At 35.8% G+C, this 22903-nt stretch overlaps 1 protein-coding gene across 3 annotated transcripts in view; it reads left to right on the forward strand.

The window, feature by feature from the left end:
* Nucleotides 1-22903, forward strand: part of PARN (poly(A)-specific ribonuclease) — a 64279-nt gene that overhangs the window by 13956 nt on the left and 27420 nt on the right. For all 3 annotated transcript variants that reach the window (XM_083799838.1, XM_083799840.1, XM_083799839.1), the window contains 8 exons: nucleotides 786-829; nucleotides 1273-1315; nucleotides 3049-3124; nucleotides 5074-5184; nucleotides 5269-5338; nucleotides 11248-11303; nucleotides 15044-15130; nucleotides 21523-21597. In XM_083799838.1, the coding sequence (XP_083655964.1) occupies nucleotides 786-829; nucleotides 1273-1315; nucleotides 3049-3124; nucleotides 5074-5184; nucleotides 5269-5338; nucleotides 11248-11303; nucleotides 15044-15130; nucleotides 21523-21597 (562 nt within the window). The remainder of the gene's footprint in view (nucleotides 1-785; nucleotides 830-1272; nucleotides 1316-3048; nucleotides 3125-5073; nucleotides 5185-5268; nucleotides 5339-11247; nucleotides 11304-15043; nucleotides 15131-21522; nucleotides 21598-22903) is intronic.

Here is a 22903-nt window from a genome sequence, read left to right on the forward strand (position 1 = left end):
GTAAAATTAATAGAATGATAAGAAATGTCGTAACAGAAATTTATGATGATGTCCATTAGGTTAAAGAGCTGGAATGCCTGAATAACTGGAGGGAGCATGCATTCATGACTGCCCCAGGGCAGTCTGACAATTCATGGCTGCAGTAGTCTTATTACTTAGCTTAACTTAAGTGTGTGTTGGCACTGAGGATGGTGTCTGAGGAAGCCAAAGGTTTCATTGGAGGGATGGGCTGCATGGTAGTTATATTACTTGTGATCCTCAAGGGCTTGTAGATGTTATGGGAAAGACTTGATTGTGAGGTGGGTGAAAGCAGTTTGGGACATGTTCACACGGTGTTGAACACAAGCAGTCATCAGTTATGCCTGCACTTTTGAATCTTGGGAGATCAAAACCCATAGGAAGTCACCAGTCCACCTGGAGTGATGGCTTATCTTCCAGGGACACATTAAACGCCAGGAACGTCCTTTCAGACATTTAAGTAAAATTGTTGTTGCAGCTGGAACTAGAGGTAGCCTAGGATATATGATAGGATAGGGTATTGGAGGTGATAGAATGCTTCTTCTATGAATCATGGACAAACCAGAAATAATTAGTCTGTAGTTCTGTGTAATTGGAGGTGGTATTTATAGCGATGCTGACAAATGCATCTCTTATGAAACGTGAATTTAGTCACTGTATCTCAATTTTAGAAGCTGATTGGATAATTGTTGCTATTGTTAACTACCATCCTGGGACTGATAAACAGTTAACATTTGGATTTTACTTTCTTGTTACTGTTAATTTAGGACCTAAGTGAGTTCAAAGAAGTAACATCATGTGTCTTTCCCCGGTAAGATCTTAGTTCAAACTTGTAACTTCTTCGGTATTGTTTTATCAAGCTGATACTGTTTATTGTAGCACTGTGACTAGAAGTAAAATTTTGAACAAGTTAAATACAGTTTTAAGTGTTCTGCAAAATCTCTTTCACAAGAGTAGTGCTAGTCTACTTCTTGGCAAAAGATGTTTTTGGCTACCGCCTCCTTTTCAGCATGATGATTGGCATTTTGAGTCTGTACTACATTTGGAACAAGATTTATTTGCTACTGGTTGCATCTCTTCCTACTTAGTTAATGGACAATGCCAAGTTATGTTTTGGCTGCTCCAGGACCAGAGAGTAATGTTACAGTAGGGTGAAACTGCTGATTCCCAGCTAATTAGCCAAAACATTTTTGAGGATTTGGTGAAATTGACGTTATTGTGTTTCAATATACTTAACTCTTATTTTGTTTCTAGGCTATTGGATACTAAACTGATGGCGAGTACACAACCTTTTAAGGTAAATTTATGTAGTATTATAGAATGATTTGAAGATACAAATTTGCATTACATGTATTGAAAGAAATATTTTCTTTGAGATAAATGTCTAACAGTTTTTTTCTGCAATGCTCCCTTTTGTGTTTAAAAATAAATAAATAAATAAATCCTTGACCCCTGATTGAAACTTCTGAAAATTTTGGAATACAGACTTCTACATTTGTACGAGTGATATGTATTTGTTGCAGTTTTAACGTAACAGCAGCTCTGAATTCCAAAATGTACAGCTTTGGCTAATTAAAATGTGATTAGATATGTATTTATTTGTATTGTAAATTAGCACAGAACTGCATACCTACTCGGGGTAGGGGAAGTGTTACTCAGGAACAGATAAGACACAAAAGTTGCTTGTAAATGCAAAGCTTCAGAATATTGTGAATCTGACTCAGATTTGTCTAGAAAATGGCCCTGGAACATCATTAGGTTCTACTATGTCCTACTGTTCTGTGGGTAGTCAGCAGGAGAAAAAATTTTACAGGTTTCTCTTAAAACTTCTTTTAGTATGAGTTTTATTTTTCCAGGGAAGATGTATTGACATAGGCGAGCATATTCTTGTGCTCTCCTGTGTAGCTATTGAATTAAATATTAAAAAAAAAAGGCGCTGATGGAGCAGCATCTCTTTCTGCTTACTTTTCTTACTTAAGAATATTGCATAACAGAAAATCTCATTAAGATCTACTTAGATATTTTCAAGTTTGTCTTGAATACTACTGTAGTAATAATAGAGGCTTTTGTATTCTGAAAAGTAATAATCCAGCACAAGTTTTATGTTTAGTACAGTTACGTTGATATTTTTAATTTTTACAGTAGGTGCTTAGGTTTTAGGCAACTGTTACCAAATGGTGCTTTGGGATGCCAATGCAGTGCATGAGTTGAGCTTGCTCACTGTACGGAATTCTTCATACCTTTTCAGACCAGAGATGTGATGATAACTGTAAACAGCTGTCTTGATTTAGAACCAAAGTAAAACTTGGTCCTCAAATTTCAGCCAATTCTGCTTAAGAAATATTGTGTGATATTTTTGGTTTTCTGTTGCTGTTGATTCTGCATGGTTTTTCCATTGTACTGATTGACAAAGAATATTTGCTTATTCAATAATGTGAATTAAATTTGGTTTAAAGAAACTTAATAATCTGGATATTTTTTAGTGACATTGTATGTGCATAAATTATATTCAGTATTGCATCTTGGCTGAGCAGAAGCGTAGGATTTGATGAAATGAGCTTTCTGATTGTAAAACTTCTTTCCCTGTCTTTGAACTACTTAAAAATGAGCAGTATTTACACATACAAATATTCAAGAATTTCCAGTTGGCAAGCACACCTCGATACTCACCTTGAATGCCTTCAAACATTATGATTGATATTTTACCTTGTTCTTTGTGCTGCCTTCCCTTACCACGTATGCCCTGCATGGTGACAGATTCAAATAGAAATAGTATTTTGGCATAATTTGACCTCAAGAATTCTGAAGAGCATTAATAAATGCTTGTAACTCAGAGTATGTTGTAGGCTAGGCAAGTTAACTTTTTAAAACTTTGCAGACTTCTTTGGTGTTTTAATTTGAAATGAGGCTGTGTATAAATCCTTAGAGGACACAAGGTGGCAGCAGTAAATACTCATTTTATCTTACTTGATTTCAATTTTCAGAGAAACCGTGCTTGGCACTGGCAGTTAATGCTGTCCTTTCTTGCAGGAGATCATTAATAATACATCCCTTGCAGAACTGGAAAAGCGTTTAAAAGAAATTCCATTCAGTCCTCCTAAAGTTGGTAAGGATATATCAAAGCGGTCTTCTTTCGGAAATGTTTTCCTTTAGCAGAGGAAAGAGAGTGTCTTCATTATTTTCATTCTTGTCCTGAAATGTGAATTTCCCTACTAATATTTAGTATTTTGTTGAAAAGGACCTTAAAAAATAAATGCAGTTGCATTTAGAACTATTAGTGGAAGTCGGCAGGAATCCTTGCACTTTATTTCAGATAACAGAAGAATGGGAGTATTTCAGTGAACAGCAGTTCTGTTATCTTCTAATGATGGCATTTGTTCTTTAGCTTGATTTTGGTGAGTAACTTGAAACTCTTTCAAGCTGTTTAATTTGTTATAGTCCTTCAGATTGAAGCCAGAGTACTGATAGACACTTGAACAAAGAAAGCCAAGAAAATTTGCAAGTAGCGACTATTTACAGGTGTTCTAGAAATTAGTGAAGTTCCTTTAGAGCTTTCTTTGCTTCGAGGTGAAAGAAAGGAGATGTTATCAAAGGACAACTTTATCTCAAGGTTCTGGAATTTCTCTTGAGCTGCTGGTTTAGAAAGAGGGCAATACAGAACAGTAGAGTATGTTGGGAGGGAAAGTCTATGCTTAATCAAAATCAAGATGAATGATACTTTTTATATTGCTGAATGTGCACAGCAGATACACTTAAGCTGTAGTAACAGGAGAGAGAATAAGATGTATGACCAATTTTTACTTCTACAATCTTGGACAAAGACCATGAGTCCCTTGTGCCTAGACCTAAGAAGTGCTATGCACATGGAGTGTATAGTAATTGCATGCAGACCTAGTGTTGTGTCCCCTGTAGCTTCTCCTGAGGATGTGTAACATAATTTGGCAGCTGTCAAGTACTCTTTTTTTGCTTGTGTTATATAGATTTATTATTTTACCAGTTTTTTAAAAATTTCTTTTCTTGAGCAAAATATGTTCCTATAGGTTAACTCAGTTACAAGGGCTCATCTGAAAAATGCCTGGTGTTTTGTTACTCATTTATCAAATTTGGATTCCAGTTTCTCTTTTTAAAATATGACAAGTATATCTGCTTATTTACATTATATAAGTTATGATAGTATTTCTGTATTACTGTTTTAAGTCTTATGTATGTTTCACCATTGTTTTAGCTTCTCGTGCTATGATAGAATGTAATAAATTAGATGAAATTAGAGAGTGTACTCTTCAGTCTGTACCTTAATGTAAAGGTCACAATTCAGGCTTTTTAAACAGTTAACTGCAATCTTCCAGTCCTATTCTCAGTATAACTTCTAGAGGAAAAGGAACCGTCTTTCTAGAGGCTGATAAGCTAGCTACCGAGGTGACATAACTTTTATGTTGGGAGAGGGAAAACTTTAACTAAAGAAAAAGTGATATGCAAAGGCATCTTTGGTAGTGAGACTTAGGCACTCTTGGATGCTTCTCTTCAGACAGGTGCATATTGAGGTTTCTGCCTTCAGGGATGATTCAAGGAATACTTTTCAAGACCACAGAAACACGATAGACGGTCATCTATAAAGATATCCTTTAGTCACTTAGTTACATCTTAATCATTTAAATAGTTTGAAAAATCTGGCCATAGTTCAACTGGATAGCTAGCAAAGGGGTTAGTGTTAGTTTTCAATCAGCCTGAATGACTGTTCTCTTAAATACAAGACAGTCATGAGAAAATGAGGTGTGGGGGGAAATCTGTCACTGTATTAGTATTAATATTCTATTGTAGCTAAGTAGGTCTGTGAAAGAGGAGATTAATAGCTTTTTAATAGGAAGTGGTTTCTATCCTAGGAACCTATTCTTCTTTTTAAAAAAAAAAAAAAGAGCTGTGCTTGGTTCAGAACTTCTGAAAATCATAAAACTTAGTACAAATGATACTCTCTGACATAATAAATACTGGGGGTAAACATACACAGCTGTATTTAACTTGTGTGACATTTGTTTACAACATACTTTTTCTCCTCAGAAAGTGCAGAAGGGTTTCCAAGTTATGATACCTCTTCTGAACAGCTTCATGAAGCAGGATATGATGCTTACATTACTGGACTGTGCTTCATCTCCATGGCTAATTTCCTAGGTATCTACATAGTCTTTTTCAAACCTTTTCCTTAGTGGTATCTGTAGCTGCTCATTACACGCTGATTTTCTTCTTTTTTATCAGGTTCGTTCCTCAGTCCTCCAAAAAATCACGTGTCTGCTAGATCAAAACTCATAGAACCTTTTTTTAACAAGTAAGTAGTTGCTGTATTAAAAAAAGAATGCTAAAACATGGAAATGTAACACTAGTCTTAGAATATATAACTCTGGCATCCAAATTAATGGCTAACTTCATTTTTCTTTACGCTTCAGTTTTTTGATTGGCTTTCTTCTTCACACTAATAATGCTGCAAAGAGGCCAGAATTTGTACAGTAAATACCTTTTTTTGGAAGAGTATGGTTTACTTTCTGCTAGCCTGTAAAAGCAAACTTAAAAGAGAATTGTACCTAGGTTGCTTTAATGGTTTTGTCCGTGCCATTGTTGAGAATATGATTATAATTTAGAAAATTATTTTTAGAGTAATCTTTGGGATTAGTGGAGGAGAAACTGGTCAAGTGTTCTTTGTTGTAGGACACTCTCTGGGACTGCTGATTTGTTAACACTAAGTATGCTTAAACAATGTGGAAAGCTAAAATATCCAAAATAACACAAAGCTATTGTATTATCAGGTAACGGACTTTTTAAAGGCATAGTAAGCACATATGATTAGTAATTTTATTGGATGATGCTTTGTTCGGTATTTTTGTATTAGATGTTCATGCAAGTACTTGCATGAATTACATGCAAGACTTGAGAAATCTTTAGAAGTCTTTATGGACGGCTTTGATACAATAACCACTTGATTTGAATGTAAAGGTGGTGATAAAATTGGTCAGCATAATTTCATTTGAAGATAAGACTTGTCACAGGATTGTTTTCTGTAACACCAACACAGACAAGCGCACACATGCCAACTAGTAGATGCCATTTGCAGAAGTTATTTTTTCAGTCATTAACCAATATGCTTTTTCAGTTCTTCCTAGAGATGGATATCTTTAGCAAGTAAAAACTGAGACTTCTAAAATTGTCATAACTATAGGTTAAGTTTAAGCTTTTCAAGTGAATTAAGTTGGCTGCTTTGAATGTGGCATTCCTCCAACAGTGGCATTTCAAGGTTTTTAGAGGAAGCCTGCAATGGACTGTAAAATTGGTCTGTTTTGGCTTCAGAGTTAACACCGCCTAACTAACAAAAGGGAAAGTTCCCAAAAAATTACAGGGAGAAGAACAGCTTTATTTTTTTTTTTCTTGAGCAAAAGCTGAAAATTACTGTTTACAAGGGAAAAAAAGGATATTCATCCAGTCTGTCATTATTCAGAGCTTGTAGCTTCTTGTTTCTGAAAGGCTATTTATAATTTTTGAATCAAGGAAACTTGGAAGACTTGCCATACCTTACTTTCACATGAACTTACTTTGATTTTGCTGTATTCTAACATCTGTCACCTTACCTCAGAGCTTGGAGGTGAGACTATATCACCTTTTCCTTACAATGAGTAGGCCAAGGCTTGCATTTTTTAAAGCTTTTTTTTGTTTGTTTGTTTTACTATATTGCAAACTAACAAACCAGAATAAGGTGACTTTTTTCTTTTTTAAGATAAAAGTACGCACCAGAAGCCAGATCTGTTGGATATCTAAATGACCAAGTCATCAGCTCTGTGCAGTATGTCCTTTCAGACCAGATGTCTATTTACAGCACTTGGTCTGTTTAGCATCTTTAAGTAGCATCCAGGGCTTATGCAATTTACAGAGTTATCTTAAAGTCCCCAGTAAGTATGTTGCTTATGGGGCTTTTTTTGCAGGCGTGCTTGGGGCTGCCAGATAGCTTTCTGCTACTCCTACTTTTCTCTAGTTTGTCATCTAGCAACTTTCCCTAGCTGAGCATCTTCTCTTCTTCTTGGGGAGAAAAAAACCTATCTTCCTCCTTCCTCCAGAAGTTCTACCTGATCCTGTGGGCAGCAGTCAGAACAAGGAAACCTTTTTCTTTGTGCTGTAGTCATGTTCTTCAAGCAAAATACAAACTGCAACATGCAAACAGTAAGCTAAATGAATGAAAGTTTATCTGTCACAAAAGGTTTTCCTGAAAGAAGCCGAACGGAGTAGTTCTTCTATTATTTAGAAGCAATGTTCTCGGTTTGAACTGTCAAGATAAACCTTTGAAAAATGTTCTTTAAAGCAGACCACTTCTTTATGATTCTGTGGGTTGCTTATAAAGTCTTAATTTCAACATATCTGAATTCTGCAAGTTAATATTTAAATAGTTCAGAGATGAAATTTTTAAATGATTGGTGTGACTGATAGGATTTTGGAAATGTTTTCTGTTCAGATAGACTTTTCACTAATGTGAACAGTGGGAGTAAATTGAAAACTGAAAAGTTGAGCTTTGATTTTTTTTATTTTTTTTTTACAAACTTCCCTTAATAAAGGGAAGGTAATACCTTTTTTTTGGTTGTTAGTTTGACCTCTTTAATTATGTCACTAAAGTAATAAAACTTCCTGGCTTGCTGTTCAAGAGCGGTGTCCAGCAGCATATGGGTTAATTTTCATACAGGTTCATGATGAACATAGGTAAAAGCTTTAGTTTCAGCTTCTTGTAAGAGCAGAACTAATTAAAACCAAACTTTGCTTTAGGGTTGTTTTGCTCTTTGTAGATATAATGGAGTAAGCTATATGGTAAACAATTTATAAGCCAAGAATTCCAGAAAGACATGCATTTCTGTAATCTTTATGCTTCATTTTATATATGCAGTCTTTGAAAGTCACTGTGAGTAATCCCTCTAATCTTGATGAATTTAAGGATTGAAATGATGAGACTTTGTATTTTAATATATCTAAGCTATTATGTGTACAGTTCAGGTGTTTCATCATGTGTGGTGGTTCTGTCCTGTTGGGCAGCTAAATTTCCACCACAACTGTTCTCTTGTTCACCCTCCTCAAAAGAAGAGGGGGGAGAAGAAAGTATAATTGAAAGAAAAAGGCTCATGGATTGAGATAAAGATAATGTAATTAAAGTGAAAATAAAAGTGTGGGGGGGGGAACAAAGGCCATGGGGAAGCAAAGAGAAAGGAAAAACAATTATTCTCTACTTCCCGTCAATGAGCGATGGGAAGTGAGAGCTATAATTCAGATCTCTCTAGGTTATTTGTATGTATTCTTTTCCTTTTGATGTAGCTGGAGGTGGAAACAAATGAAAACACCATGTTTTACTGAGCTGGATAGCATGATAATCTAGAGAGGTAGAAGTTGTCTTAGAAATATATTTTTCATACAAAGGGATATCAGAAACCAAAATTTGAAGTATGTGCAAATAGCTTGGCTTTGTGCTGTGTTTGCGGGAGACAGATTCTCCAGTGTGTACTGCAAATCACTTAATTTCTCTCTGCTTTTATATGAAAATAATTTTCTTCGCAGAAGAATTGCGAAAGAATGTCAATGCGCTCTTCTGCAGCCTGACCAATAGCTTTTCAAACATAGTGTACAAGTAAACAGTTGTTGTCGTGCTTTCAGCCACGTGTGGCAGTGCTAGCAGGACTGGTAAACGCATCTGGGTTTAAAAAAAAAAAAAAAGCCTTTTCTTTCTTCAGCTGCATTGGTTTCTCTACCGAGTTCATCACACAGCTGTGAAAACTTTCATCCTAGCTCAGCGCAGAGGAAAGATTTTGACTACTTGAGACTACTTACGCGTTGCTGTGAAATGTCCTGATCGTAGCCTTGCTCTCCTTCTTTTACTTGACTTGCCACTGAAGCAGTCAGATTTCAAGTAGCTGACTTAAAACACATCAGAGTTCCTAAGATGTTGTTGTACATTGAGAAATAGATCTCTGACCAGGTGATCTGGTTGTAGCCTCTAAACAGATTAGGAATTAACTTTTTTCTTAACTTGATTAATATATATTTAAATAATTACAGCTTAATGTAATGAAAACCAATGCCATAGCTACAACTTCAAGAACCTAGCTAACTTAATATAGAGTTTGTGTTGTCATACAGAACAACCTTATTACTTTAAATTTTTTGCAGATGAGGAATCTTGCAGCTATAATCACGGATACATGATTACAGATTATGCTGCAGCTCTGTGCATATAATCCATATGATGTTAATTAGTGCTACAAGATGTCGTTGCTGCTGTAACATACTGGAAATGCACTTAAAATCAGTGTTTACACCACTTCTTCAGGGTGTGTGTGTGTGTGTGTTTGTATGTGTGTAAATGCTGTTTAGAGAAGTTCTTTGACTAAATAGATAAATGTAGGACCGGTGCCTCAGAGAATGAAAAACTGATCTTAATCTCTGGTATATGCATTTCTGGCATAAATCTGTTCTTGCTGTTGGGCCTTGTATCGCTTTCCTAAACATCATAAAACCTGGGTGAGGGTAGCTCACCCAGAATTTTTGCTAGAAGTTTTTGTTGAATTTTAGTAAAATTCACCCAGTTGTCAAGTTGTCCCACACTGCCTCTTTGTGTTCCCCCTCCCTTTAATTTCTTCTTGTAAGGTGTACCTTTATGGTTCAGAGATAACCGTGATGTGAGCAAAGCCTCCTGTCCATTTTTTGTCTGGGTGGGTTGCTTTTTGTTTGTTTGGGAGCAATAGCACTGTGTGTCCTGTCAGTATTACTCTGGATCTCTAGGAGTTGTCAAGGAGATGTCACAGTAATGACATCTTTTTGGTTCCTTACGGAACCTGTTCTGAAGCTAGCCTGGTTCGCAAGATGTCATTCCTGTCCTGTTTAGACGAGTGGCTGTAATGAGGCCAAAGTTGTACAAGTACAGCTAAAGCTAAACCTAAGAAGAAACTCTGACTCCTTTGTAAACTGTCTCAGTCACTCAGTGGCATGTTTGCATTGCTAAAATTTCTAAAGTTAATTGATTTGAATGTTTCTAATGTATATTGATTTTAAAAACTGCTTTGGGGTTCCTCGGTGCTCAGGGGCACAATACACATTATGTCATATTTGCCCTGAGGCTTAGGAAGAGAAATTAGATAGGACAGTGTGCGCCATAACTGCTGCCAGCGCTCTGAAGCCCCTCTGGCTCACATCTACACCAATCACAAAATCTGTTTTCCCCCAGTATTTTTTTCCTAAGTATTTATAGTAAAGACAAGTTACAAACTGCGTTCCTGGAGACTTCAGTGATACGAGTAACTGTAAGAACATTATGTTCAAAATCATAAACACTAATGGTGAATATAGTAAGATACAAAAATATAGTCAGATACAAAGACTCTAGGGAATTACAGATCAGTCTACATGCTTAAAAAGTTATTATTGTCTATTTATTGAGGTTTTTATTTACTTTAATACTGTAATTAATCTGGTAAACATTTTTAAAGCTTTTCGAAGCCATGATAGAAAACATTTATTTTAGCTCCCCAGTGAACATAATGCACTGCAAATATTTTGTAACAGTACTGTAGCATCTATGCCTATGACAGGATTTAAGACTACTTTTAATTCTTGTTTTGGAGGAAAATATTGTATGAACTGAATATGAGCTTATACGGAAAGCATTTCATAAGTGTAGTTTGAAACTATTTAATTACATGTTAAAGGGCAAAAAGAGTGACCTGGTTGATCTCCACTAAAGAGTCATGGTGGCTTTTGCAGTTTTAGGGTTTTGAGATCAATTCTGTCTAAAGCATGATGCAATGCTCAGAACACAGGAAAGAATATGTGTGTTTGTAATGAGAGCTTTCACCCTGTATGCCATGAACCTGGAATTCACTGCACAGAGCTACTTCTCTCCTCATTTGTTCATTTCCCCATTATTTTAATAGTTTTCAGCAGTAACAGTCAGTGGGCTTGAGGCTTTTTAGACTTCTTTTTGAATAAGTAAAATTACTGGCAAGACGTCAAATAATTTCTTGAATCTGGATTGTTAAATAGTGGATTAGACTTACTTGGAGGGTCTTTTTCTCTTATTACAGTTTAAGCTATGTTTAGGATGTTAAAGCCCACTTCTAGCAACCTTGAAGAAGCAACGTTGAAATAAACGATAGAAAGGACAGCTTATTAAAAGGTCTTTAGGCATAAATTTGCTAATGGTGCTTCTCTGTTTTGCTTCAGGCTATTTCTTATGAGAGTAATGGACATTCCGTATCTGAATTTGGAAGGACCAGACTGTAAGTAGCTTATTTCATTGTGAACTTTGGATGAGTGTTACCACTGATGCCTTGACTTAAAAAACAAAAACAAACACAAAAGTGAAGCCCTGCAGGCCAATCAAGTCTTTTACTAGATGAAGGCTTAACTTATTACTTCTGTAATATGTCTTAGAGATGCATGAATGTCTTCAATAGTGCTTCCAGATGAGTAGCATTTCTATGTGAAGACATTTGCCACATCACGCATTGGAAAGCTTAGAATGAAGGATGACCCTTTGTTAAATACTAGCTTAATAGTATAAAAAAAAAAAGGCAATTCTCAAAAGATAGAAGTAAGTGCTGGAGAGGAAAATGCCTGCTGTAAAGGCATGTATGTAACTTTCAAATGCAGTAGGTGATCAGATCACTGATCAGTGGCTCTGCAGATCTATTGGAATGGTTATTTAATTATGCTACATGCTTCTTTCCTCAATTGTTCAATACTGAGTGGAAGGATAGTGTAGTGTACTCTGGGTTATTGAGAGAAGGCCAAAGCTGCTAAGCTGTGAAGATGCTACTTCCACTTGCTAGTCAAATTGCAGGATCGTTTTGATGCTTTGCCAAAAAGAGTCTGTCTCTGAAAGTCTGTCTCTTTTATCTGAAAGCCAGCCCTAACAGACTGATGCAGATGCTTCAGCGAAGTCTGAACCAGGGATACTTTCTAAGCTTCAAAAAGGAAAGTATATGTAAGGTGGCACTTTGACTACTTCAGAAAGTTGATTTCCACTCTGAGAGTTCAACATTACTGTAGGTTGGGGAAGCTAGCTGGTCATTTGTTGCTTGTAGGTTGTGTTTTTGTGGAGAAGTAAAGCCACACAAAGAATAGGACTACAATTCTGAGGTAGGTATGCTTAGACAGTTTTGTTTGTTTGTTTAAAAAAGTGCAGCAAACTAGGTGACTGTTACAAATGTTGTTGTGTTTGTCAGTTTGTTTATTCTGTAGTATTATAGCCAGTTTGTGCATTTTTTTCCAGAAAGATTGAAGTTCAGTAACACATACTAGGTCAAATGGTACTGAATATGTGAAAGTGACTTTCACGATCTTATTTTGTGACTGTGCTTCAAAAACTTCAATCTTTTTAAGGAAGTTTCCACCAAATAAAGTAGAACGTGATTCAAATATTTCTCACCTGGGTAGGTAGAAGGGATGGAGTTTTAAACAAAGGATTCAAAGTGAATTTAAGAGTAAGATAATACTGAAGGCTTATGAGGAGTTTCTTTTCTCATTAAAAAAAAAAAAGCATGTTGTGCCCTTTTTTGTTTTTTGAAGTGGTAGATTTAATCAACAAGACTTCACTTGTGCTCATGAAGTGATTATTTTCTTTAGCTGCTTCTGCTTCCATCCAATTGGATGGTCAGGTGCTCATGAAAACCTGTAATTTGTTGACAGGGAATTGCTAGCAAACTCATACTAGCCTGACTCATTTTCAGTGAAACGGGTTAAAGCACTTACAAGCAACTCACAAGTTGTATAAATTATATTTCAATTGCCATGATCAGACAGGTGACCAATTCATGTTTTTCTAAGCTGCATGGATTCCGCTAACCAACTAATTAGACATGTTGCAACTTACCGCAGGGTCATGTTCTGGTCTTCCATATTTTGGCAGCTCAAAAACTGGGCTCTTTACCGATGTGGAGCAAAATCAAGTAGTCTACTCAACACAAAAGTTATGAAACCTGTTTTCCACTGACTTCATTAAGCATTCAGTATTTTAGTCATGAGATGCTGAGTTAGGACTGTATTTTTTCCTGTTGGTGTGTTCATAGTGGAGCTTCTGTGAAGATTTCTTTTAGTATTTTAACATTGTCATTGAGTTATTCTGCAATTAATTCCATAGAAAATAGATGCACTTGGAAATCTGTACTGTTGCCATGTCTTGTTTGGTTTAGGAACTTTTGTTTTACAGGCCTCCAAGTAGCTGCTGTGTTCAATTGAGTTTACACAAAGGGTTCAAAAATTATTTGGGAATTAAAAATTACGTGGGCATTTTGGAAGTGAGTGGGAAGGCTTAAAACTAAAACCTATTAAAATCTGTGCCATCTATTCAGGAAACACTAACTATTGAAAGCTACGGTTCTCAATTTCATGCAAAAGTGAAAGCCTTGGTTGGTGGAATAGAGCTACACCCAGAAACATACATCTGTTTTGCTATAATGCACATACCAGGCGGAGCATACTTCGTTTATAACCACCAGCCAAAATTAAACTTTAGTAATTACTAATGCTTTGCTGTGATGTGAGCAGTCCACAAGTCTTTTGTTCAGTGAACAGTGCAAAGTTGCATCTTAACCAAATGTGGCAATAAAACCGAGCAGGTTTGTCCTTGCCTAATTGGGTTAAATACATGTGAAACCTGAATATAGCAATAGCAAGTGATTGGGGGAGTGATTTTTGGACATGTGCACTATGAGTAAGGTCCACTGTGAAAAACTATCCTATTTTGATGCTGAGAGCAAAAGAGATCAGAAACTAGAGAAGTTCATCAAAAAACAATTCCGGAGAGAAATTCACTGTGATGAGTCACTCGCTTATCTATATACCCAAAGAAGAGAGACTCTCTTCCTGAGAGTTTTTCATTGTGGTTAAGTAAAAATCTTATCATATAATGCTGTGTGTAGTTATGCCTTGAATTGCCTTTAAGAAATTGGAGCAGTAAATTATGAAGTAAAACTGCTGCACCTTAATGGTTCAGCCTCTGTCTAACATCAGATGTAAAATGACAAGGTGAGACCTAGCAAAGTGGCATGTAGAAAAACAAATCTCTGCAGATAGCTGTGAAGGGGCTCACTTGATGACTGGTAAATAGTTTCATATGAATATGGAAAATATATCAATTTCTTTGCACCATAAAATGTAGATTCCACTTGCTTCCTGCACGGTAGGAATTCTCAGGCTCTAAAAGCTTGAGTGTCTAGCAAAAAGAACTTCAGTTGCAGATATATTGTGGAATTTTCCTATGTACAAATGGTCTTTACTGGACAAGGTCAAGGGTCTGTCTCATTCAGTGTCCTCTCTCTGATGACTGAAACCAGAGGTGTAGAGGAAGTGTGTAAAAGTAGGGGTTAGACATACAGTGATGATTTGTGCTGTGGTCTGGTCTTGTCCAGCAGCTTGTGACTTGGGTTCTCACTCTCTCTCGCAGAACTCAAAGTAACTGCCAGTGTACACCAAAGATTTATTTAGTGCTTCTTTGTTAGAAGTTGGCCTCTCCTGGTGTAGTTTTAATTTAAAAAAAAGGTCTGTCAGTGTGTATATTCTAGCTTGTACCTAATGTTATGTGAAAACTACATTGAACATTGTTTCACAGTAAGGTTTTTTTATTGACAGAAAAATGGTATCATTGAATTATTAATGATTTGCTTAAACTAGAGTTATAGCACAAAGAGGATGGGTTTTGTTTTTTTATTTATTTTTCTGTCCTAGAACTTGGCACAAAAGATGTGAATTTTGTGGGTAGTTCCTGCTGCATGTAATGCTGCTTCAGTTTCTTGTACTAAATCCTGCTAGCTTATCTGTATATCTACTTCATGCATGATTGCAAATATATTTTCACTAGTGCCTGATGTAGTTTTGTAGGTCTTGGCCTGTTTTCTTTAAATTTTTTTTATTATTTATTTTTAAAGTTATGGGACCATATTAGGTAACTTTTCTTTTAGGATTTTCTGAAGATGCCAGTGGTAATTCTTATTCTGATAAGTAACTTCTTGGTTTGCAGTGCAGCCTAAACGAGATCATGTTCTTCATGTTACTTTTCCCAAAGAGTGGAAGACGAGTGACCTTTACCAGCTTTTTAGTGCCTTTGGTGAGTAAAGTGGTCTATCCTTCCTTACATCTTTTTTTTTCCTCTTTTGTTAGCAAGTATCTCTGGGTTTATTTTTAATTTGTGGATGCAGATTTATTCCTAGTATAGGCAATGATGAGTGATCTTTAGTGATTTTGAATAGTGTCCTGTGGACTAGTTTTGCAGTGATGTGTTGAAAATGTCTGCCTTGCTGACCTGCTCTTCAGAAATCTTTGTTACCTGGTGCCTGTTCAATATTGTGGACCTTTGACCCTTTTTTTCATAACCTCTCCTGGGAGGAGGTAAGAGTTTTTTTTATGTAGGTGGCTGAAGGGAATGGGAATTGATGTGAAAGGTAGATCAAGACCTGAGGAATAAGGTTCATCCCACAGGGTGCTTAAAGCAAAACTGCAACTTATGTGACTTTAGGCAAGCAAGCTTTAAAATTTGATTTCAAGATTGTGAACACCATTCAAGTTGGAGGAAACAACAATAACAAAAGCTATCAATAACTGGGTAGTCCTATTACTCCTCTACTAAGTAATAGCGTATATAACTTAAGGACATGGAGGTCCTTCGTAACTGGCATTGATCTCCAGATGTGTAAATCTTGCAACAGAAAGCAATGGTTGTGCCTTGTGCTGTTAAAACAGAGCAGGAGTGGTCTTTCATAGGGCTGTAGCTTTATGTTGGTTGTTGTTTCCAAGACTTTTATTGTAGACTAGTTTCTAATTGCTTACAAATAAGTAAGGTAATGCTTCAAAAGACATCTTCTGGTCTTGCAAGTAGAAAAGTGACTAATTGGTTCTGTCTGTAATATGAAATGGACCTTTCCCCTTTTGGAGAAAAGCAAGTGAAGAGATGTCTGTAGCTAGTACTTGATCAGTATATACTGTAGGTGTTTTTGAAATATTTGATTTTCCATGTTTAATGACTTAAGTCAGAGTTTGCAGTTTGGCAAAAAGATACAGGGCAAGCCTGAACTTAACCTCCACTGACAAAATTACTATGCTAACCATAAGGATGTTCAATTACAAGTAGAGGGATAGAAATCCTTCAGAATACTCTGTTGTTACTCTTGGGCTTGCTGTGGATTGCCACTCTGGTTTACATAGTAATAGCATTTGTCTCTTTTTCACCTATAATTATGATTCAGTAATCAATGCAGGGTCTCTGAATATATAAAAATTGACTTGATTCTTTCTGACTTGATCTGCACTGCAGTATGATGCCATTATAATGCAGAATAGAACTTAATATTCCCACTTGGTAAGTCTAGAATATAGAAAGGTGCTGAGATTCTTCAAGAGGTGGACTTACAGGATTAAGAACCTGTACAGTTTGGTATTGTTTCTATAGACTTTTGAAGGCTCAGCCATGTAACTTTTCTTATTTTAACAATTCCTTCTTTTCAGTATTGTTATGAAATGCGAGTACATATCACTACCACCAGGTGTCAGGCTTACACATCTGAAATATTAATCAATTTTCAAATTGTTATTTCTCCTGTTTTTACGGATTCCAGAGCTGTGTGTTTTCAGATCTGGATATACAAATTCATGGTATTTGGATAGTGCTTAATTCACATTTTATTTTAGGCCTTATTGCCATGCAAACCGCAGGTGATGCCTTCCAAAATTCTAGGAGCACCCATGCTTTTTCAGCCGTAGCTGGACAGAGACACAGAGTATGGGGTGATGTGAGGTTGATTTGCCAGAAGCCAAAAATCACGGCAGCAACAGACATCAATTATCCCAATTTACAGTGCCATTTGAATGAATGTGGTTTTAAATTAAACTTTTACCTGGATTATAAATCAATTGTTAAATTAAATAGCAACCTTAATCTGATGTTATAGAAAAATCATTTTGAACTTGTTTTAGTCTAGTACAAATTGAAGCAGAGTTGTAATCTTCCATGGTTTCTGATGAAAGCAGTGAGACAGCTGAAGGGACTGCAGTGTCAAACTTGGAACTATTTTACATTTGCTACTCTAGAAGGGGTGCTCATGATTCTGAAGTCTTTCAGTACTGCATGCATACTGGACACCTGTTCATGCAAGATGTCTTTACAGTCTCATGGGTGAATGTGATTTCTCTGTACAAGTACTTGCAGTACTATGCAGTCTCTTAAAACATTCTCTTTAAATGCTGATGCAAAATGTGAAGCTATTAAAATAGTATTTGTTGAAAATCATAGCTTTTGTATATACCTTTCACTGCTATTTAAATGAATATGTTTAATGGGCTTTAATTAAAACCTATACTAACAAAGTATTGTAAAAACTGCTACTGATCTTTTTTTTCCAGATGAGTGGAGTCAAACCTCTGTATTATAACTTGTGAGAACATGAGAGTAATCTTTCTGTTTGAGAGAGAGGGGAACACTGGTATAGTGTAGTTCACGGAATCATAGCGATTGTAATGCATAAATTGCTTTTAAAATGTAACCAGTCCTTTTGTATGTTTAAACCTTGTTCTTGTAGTCCAAGCTACTACATACGTGAGTTTTAAATGACTTTTTAAAATGAATCATAGAATCTCAAAATTGGATTTGTTCCATACACTATGATACTTGTTCCTGCTTCCCCCTGTACTGCTATCTCCTTGTTTTAACTCCTCTTAAAAAAAAAAAAAAAGGGGAGCTTGAAAAACATCCCTTTCAAAGGTAAGCAATGTAGTATAAGAAAAATTTCTAGCACACAGTATATGGAAAGTATTCTCCTACAGCACGTGTTCAAATAGACATCTGAGCTTTGTATAATGTGTTTTTTATTATTATTTGTATTATTTTTTATTTTAATCCTATATTCCTCTGTGGATTTTTGGCCTTTATTCCCCCTCCTCATGCCAATATTTCCTTCAGCTGTTCTTGCTTTGTTTGTACTGTCTTCTTGCCAGAAAGGTGGAAGCTCTGTTAACCCTTCTCAGTTATTCACCACAAAAATGTTGTTTGCATTTAACATAAGCTTCAAGCCTTCTTCACAGAATAAAAGATTCAGCTGTTTCTTTTGTCTGATGTAGTACGTGTTCATTTCTTTTTATTTTTTATTTTTTGTTAAGATCCATATAATCTTTAATATCTGTGCTAAGGCTTTAGTTGTAAGTAGCAGCTGATTAGAAATGTATAAGAATAGTTATACATGATATTAACTGTTCTGTGACAACTTCCTTTGGTTTTAAAACTTCACATCTTCTATTAAATGTCTCTTAGTTGTTTAGTAATGAAATAGTGAATTCCCCCTGTATGTCCTTCATATGGTTTCTGTTCTTGTGTCTTCCCACAAATATGTATGGGCATCTTTCTAAGAATTTCTCTGAAGTCTGAATCCTAGTTTACTTAGTCTCTTATACGGAAGACTTTCCATACCTTTTATCATTGTGGTACAAAAAATGAAGAAAAACCTGTCTGAATGATATAATCTAACAGTATCATTTTATTCTATAGATTTTAATGTTGTTTGCTTATTAGTATGTGTTTATATTGAAAGGTTTTAAATTTATTCGTTTAAAATAATAATAAAACCCAAATACACATATTGCTTTCCACCTTCATCTCAGAAGCAACAAATCAGGTTTTAATCTATTTAGGTGAAGATGTTTTTATTCCAAGTTCTAATACTTTATTTGACAACTTTTTTTAGCAAGGGACTTTTGCCTGTAGTAGTGTAGTAGCAAATAGACAAGGGTCATTTAGCTAGCAGTGGTCATTTCAAAGTATCAAAGGCATTTGACCTATTCTGGAAGTGCAGAAGAAGAAATCTTCTGTTTTATTTCTCTAGAGCTGGTATTCTATTACATTGCTGAATGTTGCTTATTTGGATTAGCCTTGCAGTAAGCTGGCATGTGGCTATGTTGATTGCTTAATATTGCACTTCAAATACAGATGCATTTGCTTTTCAGATCTTTATTGTCCTTTCACCATACTTTTGAAATACACAATATTTACTGAGTACCTAGCAATACTTGTGGATGACCTCATTTATCAATCTTGTCTCTTAAATTCCTATTTCTTAACAAAAAAGAAATGCAACATATCCGAACAGTGTCTGTTAAGCATGGAGAATTGCAAAAGGCCATTTGTTGCAGTTCTCTTTAGACTGCAGCTCAGTGTTCACTATTTAATGTTTGACATGCTCTTACAATTATATATTTAAACTGAATAAATGTAAGTATAAAGATAGCTTATGTTGGCAGGTATTGAAACCCTTAATTATCTAAAATATCAAAGCCATTTAGAGTGCAGCAGCCTTACTGTAGCAATGAGTACGTATCTGATACTGAAATCATGTGCCATCAATAGATTGGATTTTTATTTACTTATTTTTAATTGGTACTTAATGGAAACATGGGCACTGATGTCCACTTTAGTATCAGCTAAATTCATTCAGGAGATTTTGGTCCATCGCTGATCCTCTGTGCTGTTTTATTCTAAGGATACGTTTGTAAGATATGCAGGATAATTTTTCTTTCTGGTCTTTTGTTGTTGTTATTGTTGTTTTTGTTGTTGTTTTTTGTTGTCTGCTGGAATTCATTAATTTCCATATAGGAGAGGGACAGAATTTGGACAGCACTTAGGTCTTGCGGAATTACGGAAGAATATGTCAGCTGTCTCAAAAAAAAAAAAATTGTAATTAGAAAAAATTGTAATTAGAAAAATTTGTAATTTGAAAAATCTGCAAAAAAGGAGAACTCAATACTTAAAGAAATTTGGAGCAGTAAGTTGCCAATGTCCTTAGAGCAATGTTAATTTTTGCAGTAGTTTCTAATATTTAAAGAAAGCTGGGTGTCAGGATTCTACCAAACACACACTAATTTTGAGCTGCAATTTTAAATCAGCTTCGGCAGTTCCCATGTTGTGAAATGTTAAGTTGCCTGCCTAGATCTTGTTCTCCATAGAGTAAAGATCCTTAACCATAGGCAGTGAAGACCTATGTTTTTCAAGACTGAATTATTAGAAGTTAAATTTGCCTTATGAAGTGTTTAAAGAAATTCTAACATTTGCCTTCTCAGTGAAAGCTGCTCTTACTAGCAGCCTTAGCTCTTTAATACAGGAAAATGTCAGAAACCATACTGATTTAATTATGGTTTTGGCAATGATTGAAATGATCATAACTTAAAGTTCTAAATAGCTGGCTACTCAGATGTATAGCATGCAAACTGAATCTAACTAGGCTTTTATTTTTTATAATTAGAAAATCTGCTTATTATCTGGCTGGATTTCAGAAGAGACTTCTCTAACCTTGTAACCTGTAATTAAATTAAATTTTAATAGATTAGACATCTGAAAATAAAAAGCATTTTAAGTCAGTTTGCGTCATTTTTTTAACCTTGTAATGTCTGAAGGTTAAACAGTGATGTAACATTATATAAACTTGATTTCCTTAGTCTCCCTGAAAAAAAGTTGTAGCAATTTTCAGTATCTGAAGTATACAAACAGTAAAGCACTTAGATGAGGACAGGAGATGTAAAGGGATTTCAGACTACAGTAAGTCCTTGTGTCTGGGATGAGAATCCTTGCTTATGCTTTTACTTGTTTGTAAGCTTTTTTTGTGCTAATGTGACATTTTAAGCCATTCGCATAGGCAATGGAATCACTGCTTGATGAGTGGAGGAATGTATTTCCAGTCATTGTTCCATGGTAACAGCTTCCAAATGAGGTGCACAGTTTCATGCATTTGTCCTCGTATTTACTCAAATTAAGTTTTCATTGCATATCCAGGAAATAGTGCGTAGTGTGGCACAAACCAGATTTTGAGGATTTAGTGTTGCAATACCTAGAGTTCTCCACTTGTGTGAACCATCTTCCACCCCCATGCCCCATTCCTTTACTGGAATCCCTTATCTTGCATGTCTGTACGAGGAAACTGAGTGATAACTTGGCCATTCCATGCTGTGTCTTCAGGAAATGTTGCAGTTCTGAAGGATGGGGAGGTTTTTAAACCCAAAAAGCTGTTCTTTCTCTTGGTACAGAGCTGAAATTTCCTAGCAAAATTGCTTCAAATTTTTGTTTCAGAATTATACAGGACACAAGGAAGGAGGAATAAAACAAAAAACAACACTAAGATTACTTGAATTGTTAAAAGATTGGGGGGTGAGGCTGAAGCTATGAAGAAGCAGAAATCCTATAGGATCAGAAAGGTGTTACACGTCTCTTACCTTTTTCCTTTTGGCCCTTACTAAGAGGGTTTGATAGTAAACAGGATGAATATGCAGCCCTAATGGTCACTGCTTTCTGAACAGTTCCAGGCTCATAATTATACACCTTTACCAGGGACTCTTGTTGACAAAAAAGGATATTCTCTGCTGAAGATATGCTTAGCTGACTATCTTTTCTTCCATGGCACAGCATATAAAATACATGACCAATTTTGAGACAGAAATAGTCATAGCCATTTCTTTTGCCTTTTCTAGGTAACATTCAGGTGTCGTGGATTGATGACACATCAGCATTTGTATCATTAAGTCAGCCAGAACAAGTACAAATAGGTAAGTGTTTCTGAAATTACTTCAGTGCTAAGCCAGGACTTAAGCTATCTCCTGTAAAATCCTCTAGGCTAACAGTGTCTGCGATTTGAATGGCAAAGCCACTGAGCTGGTCCAGATCCTTTAGGAGGAACAAAACTTTCATAGTACCAGCACGTGTTGCAGCAAAGACAACAAGCCCAAACTGGATTTAGTTGACAGTTTTCCATGACCCTCCTAGTAGCCGAACCTGTAAGTAGAGTATGGCTACTTTTTTCACTTGATGCAGTGTTGTTTTCTTTTAAAGTTATTTACTGTCACTTTGCACAAAGCAAAACTATCAGGACTTTTATGATCTGTTTTTGCCTCCAGATATCCTCGGGACTGATGCATGTTTGATTTGTTTCCGTTTGCAAGTGACAACTGCAGTAGAAAGCCTTTTTGTGTGTTATAGAGCACATGCAAAATAACTTTAGTCTCATAACTCAGCCTGGACTGCTAATGTGTCTACAATTTGTGTATTAATAGCATGCAATGTCTCCAGACTTTATTGTTTTAATCTTTGTTCGAACTTTTGAGCTTAGCTTAGCTTTGAAACAAATTCATGGAGATAAGATCTACAGGAAGTACACGTTTAACTTTCTTGGAAGTTGTTTTTGTATTTTTTCATATTGCTTCTTGTTTGGTTATTCAGTAGATTTATATATTTTGGATTTTAGGAGAGGAGTTGGTTTAAAGAAAAAACTGCATGACTGTATAAACAACTCGTGAACCTGCGTTCCTAATTCACATAATTACTATAGATAGTAACATATTACTTAAGTAGTGTGCAAGCTAACACTTGAGCAATCATCAAGAATTAGCCAAATATATTTGTGAATGCTTTGGGAATCAGATAATCCCATTTCACATTGTATAGATCACTGAACATCATCCCTCGTGTTCAGACTATCCACTTGCTTTGCACAGGAAAGGACAAATTGTTACAGTTACTGTGTTCATTCTGTTTCCATATCCATGTCTGTTCTGTTTACACTATCTATAGGAAAGAGTTGGCTTTAACATACCAGTCAAAAGAAGCACGAGAAGATAGTCTAGGGTGTATCTGGTGCCAGGAAAGCTATTCAGATTGTGATTCTTGCACCTGAGGAGTGAGAGGAGATGGTAGTAATTGGGTTAAGTATCATTTAATGGCTAATGAGAGCATACATGTAAATAAAATCAGAGCTGAATGGAACAATGAACGTGAGGTTAAATAAAATGCCAAGAAGCGGAGGATTTAGGAGGACAATTATTTGGTTAGAGCAAAAAGCAACTCGCTTGATTCTAA

Source organism: Anser anser (genome assembly GCF_964211835.1).
Source record: "Anser anser genome assembly, chromosome: 15".
Lineage (NCBI taxonomy): Eukaryota > Metazoa > Chordata > Aves > Anseriformes > Anatidae > Anser > Anser anser.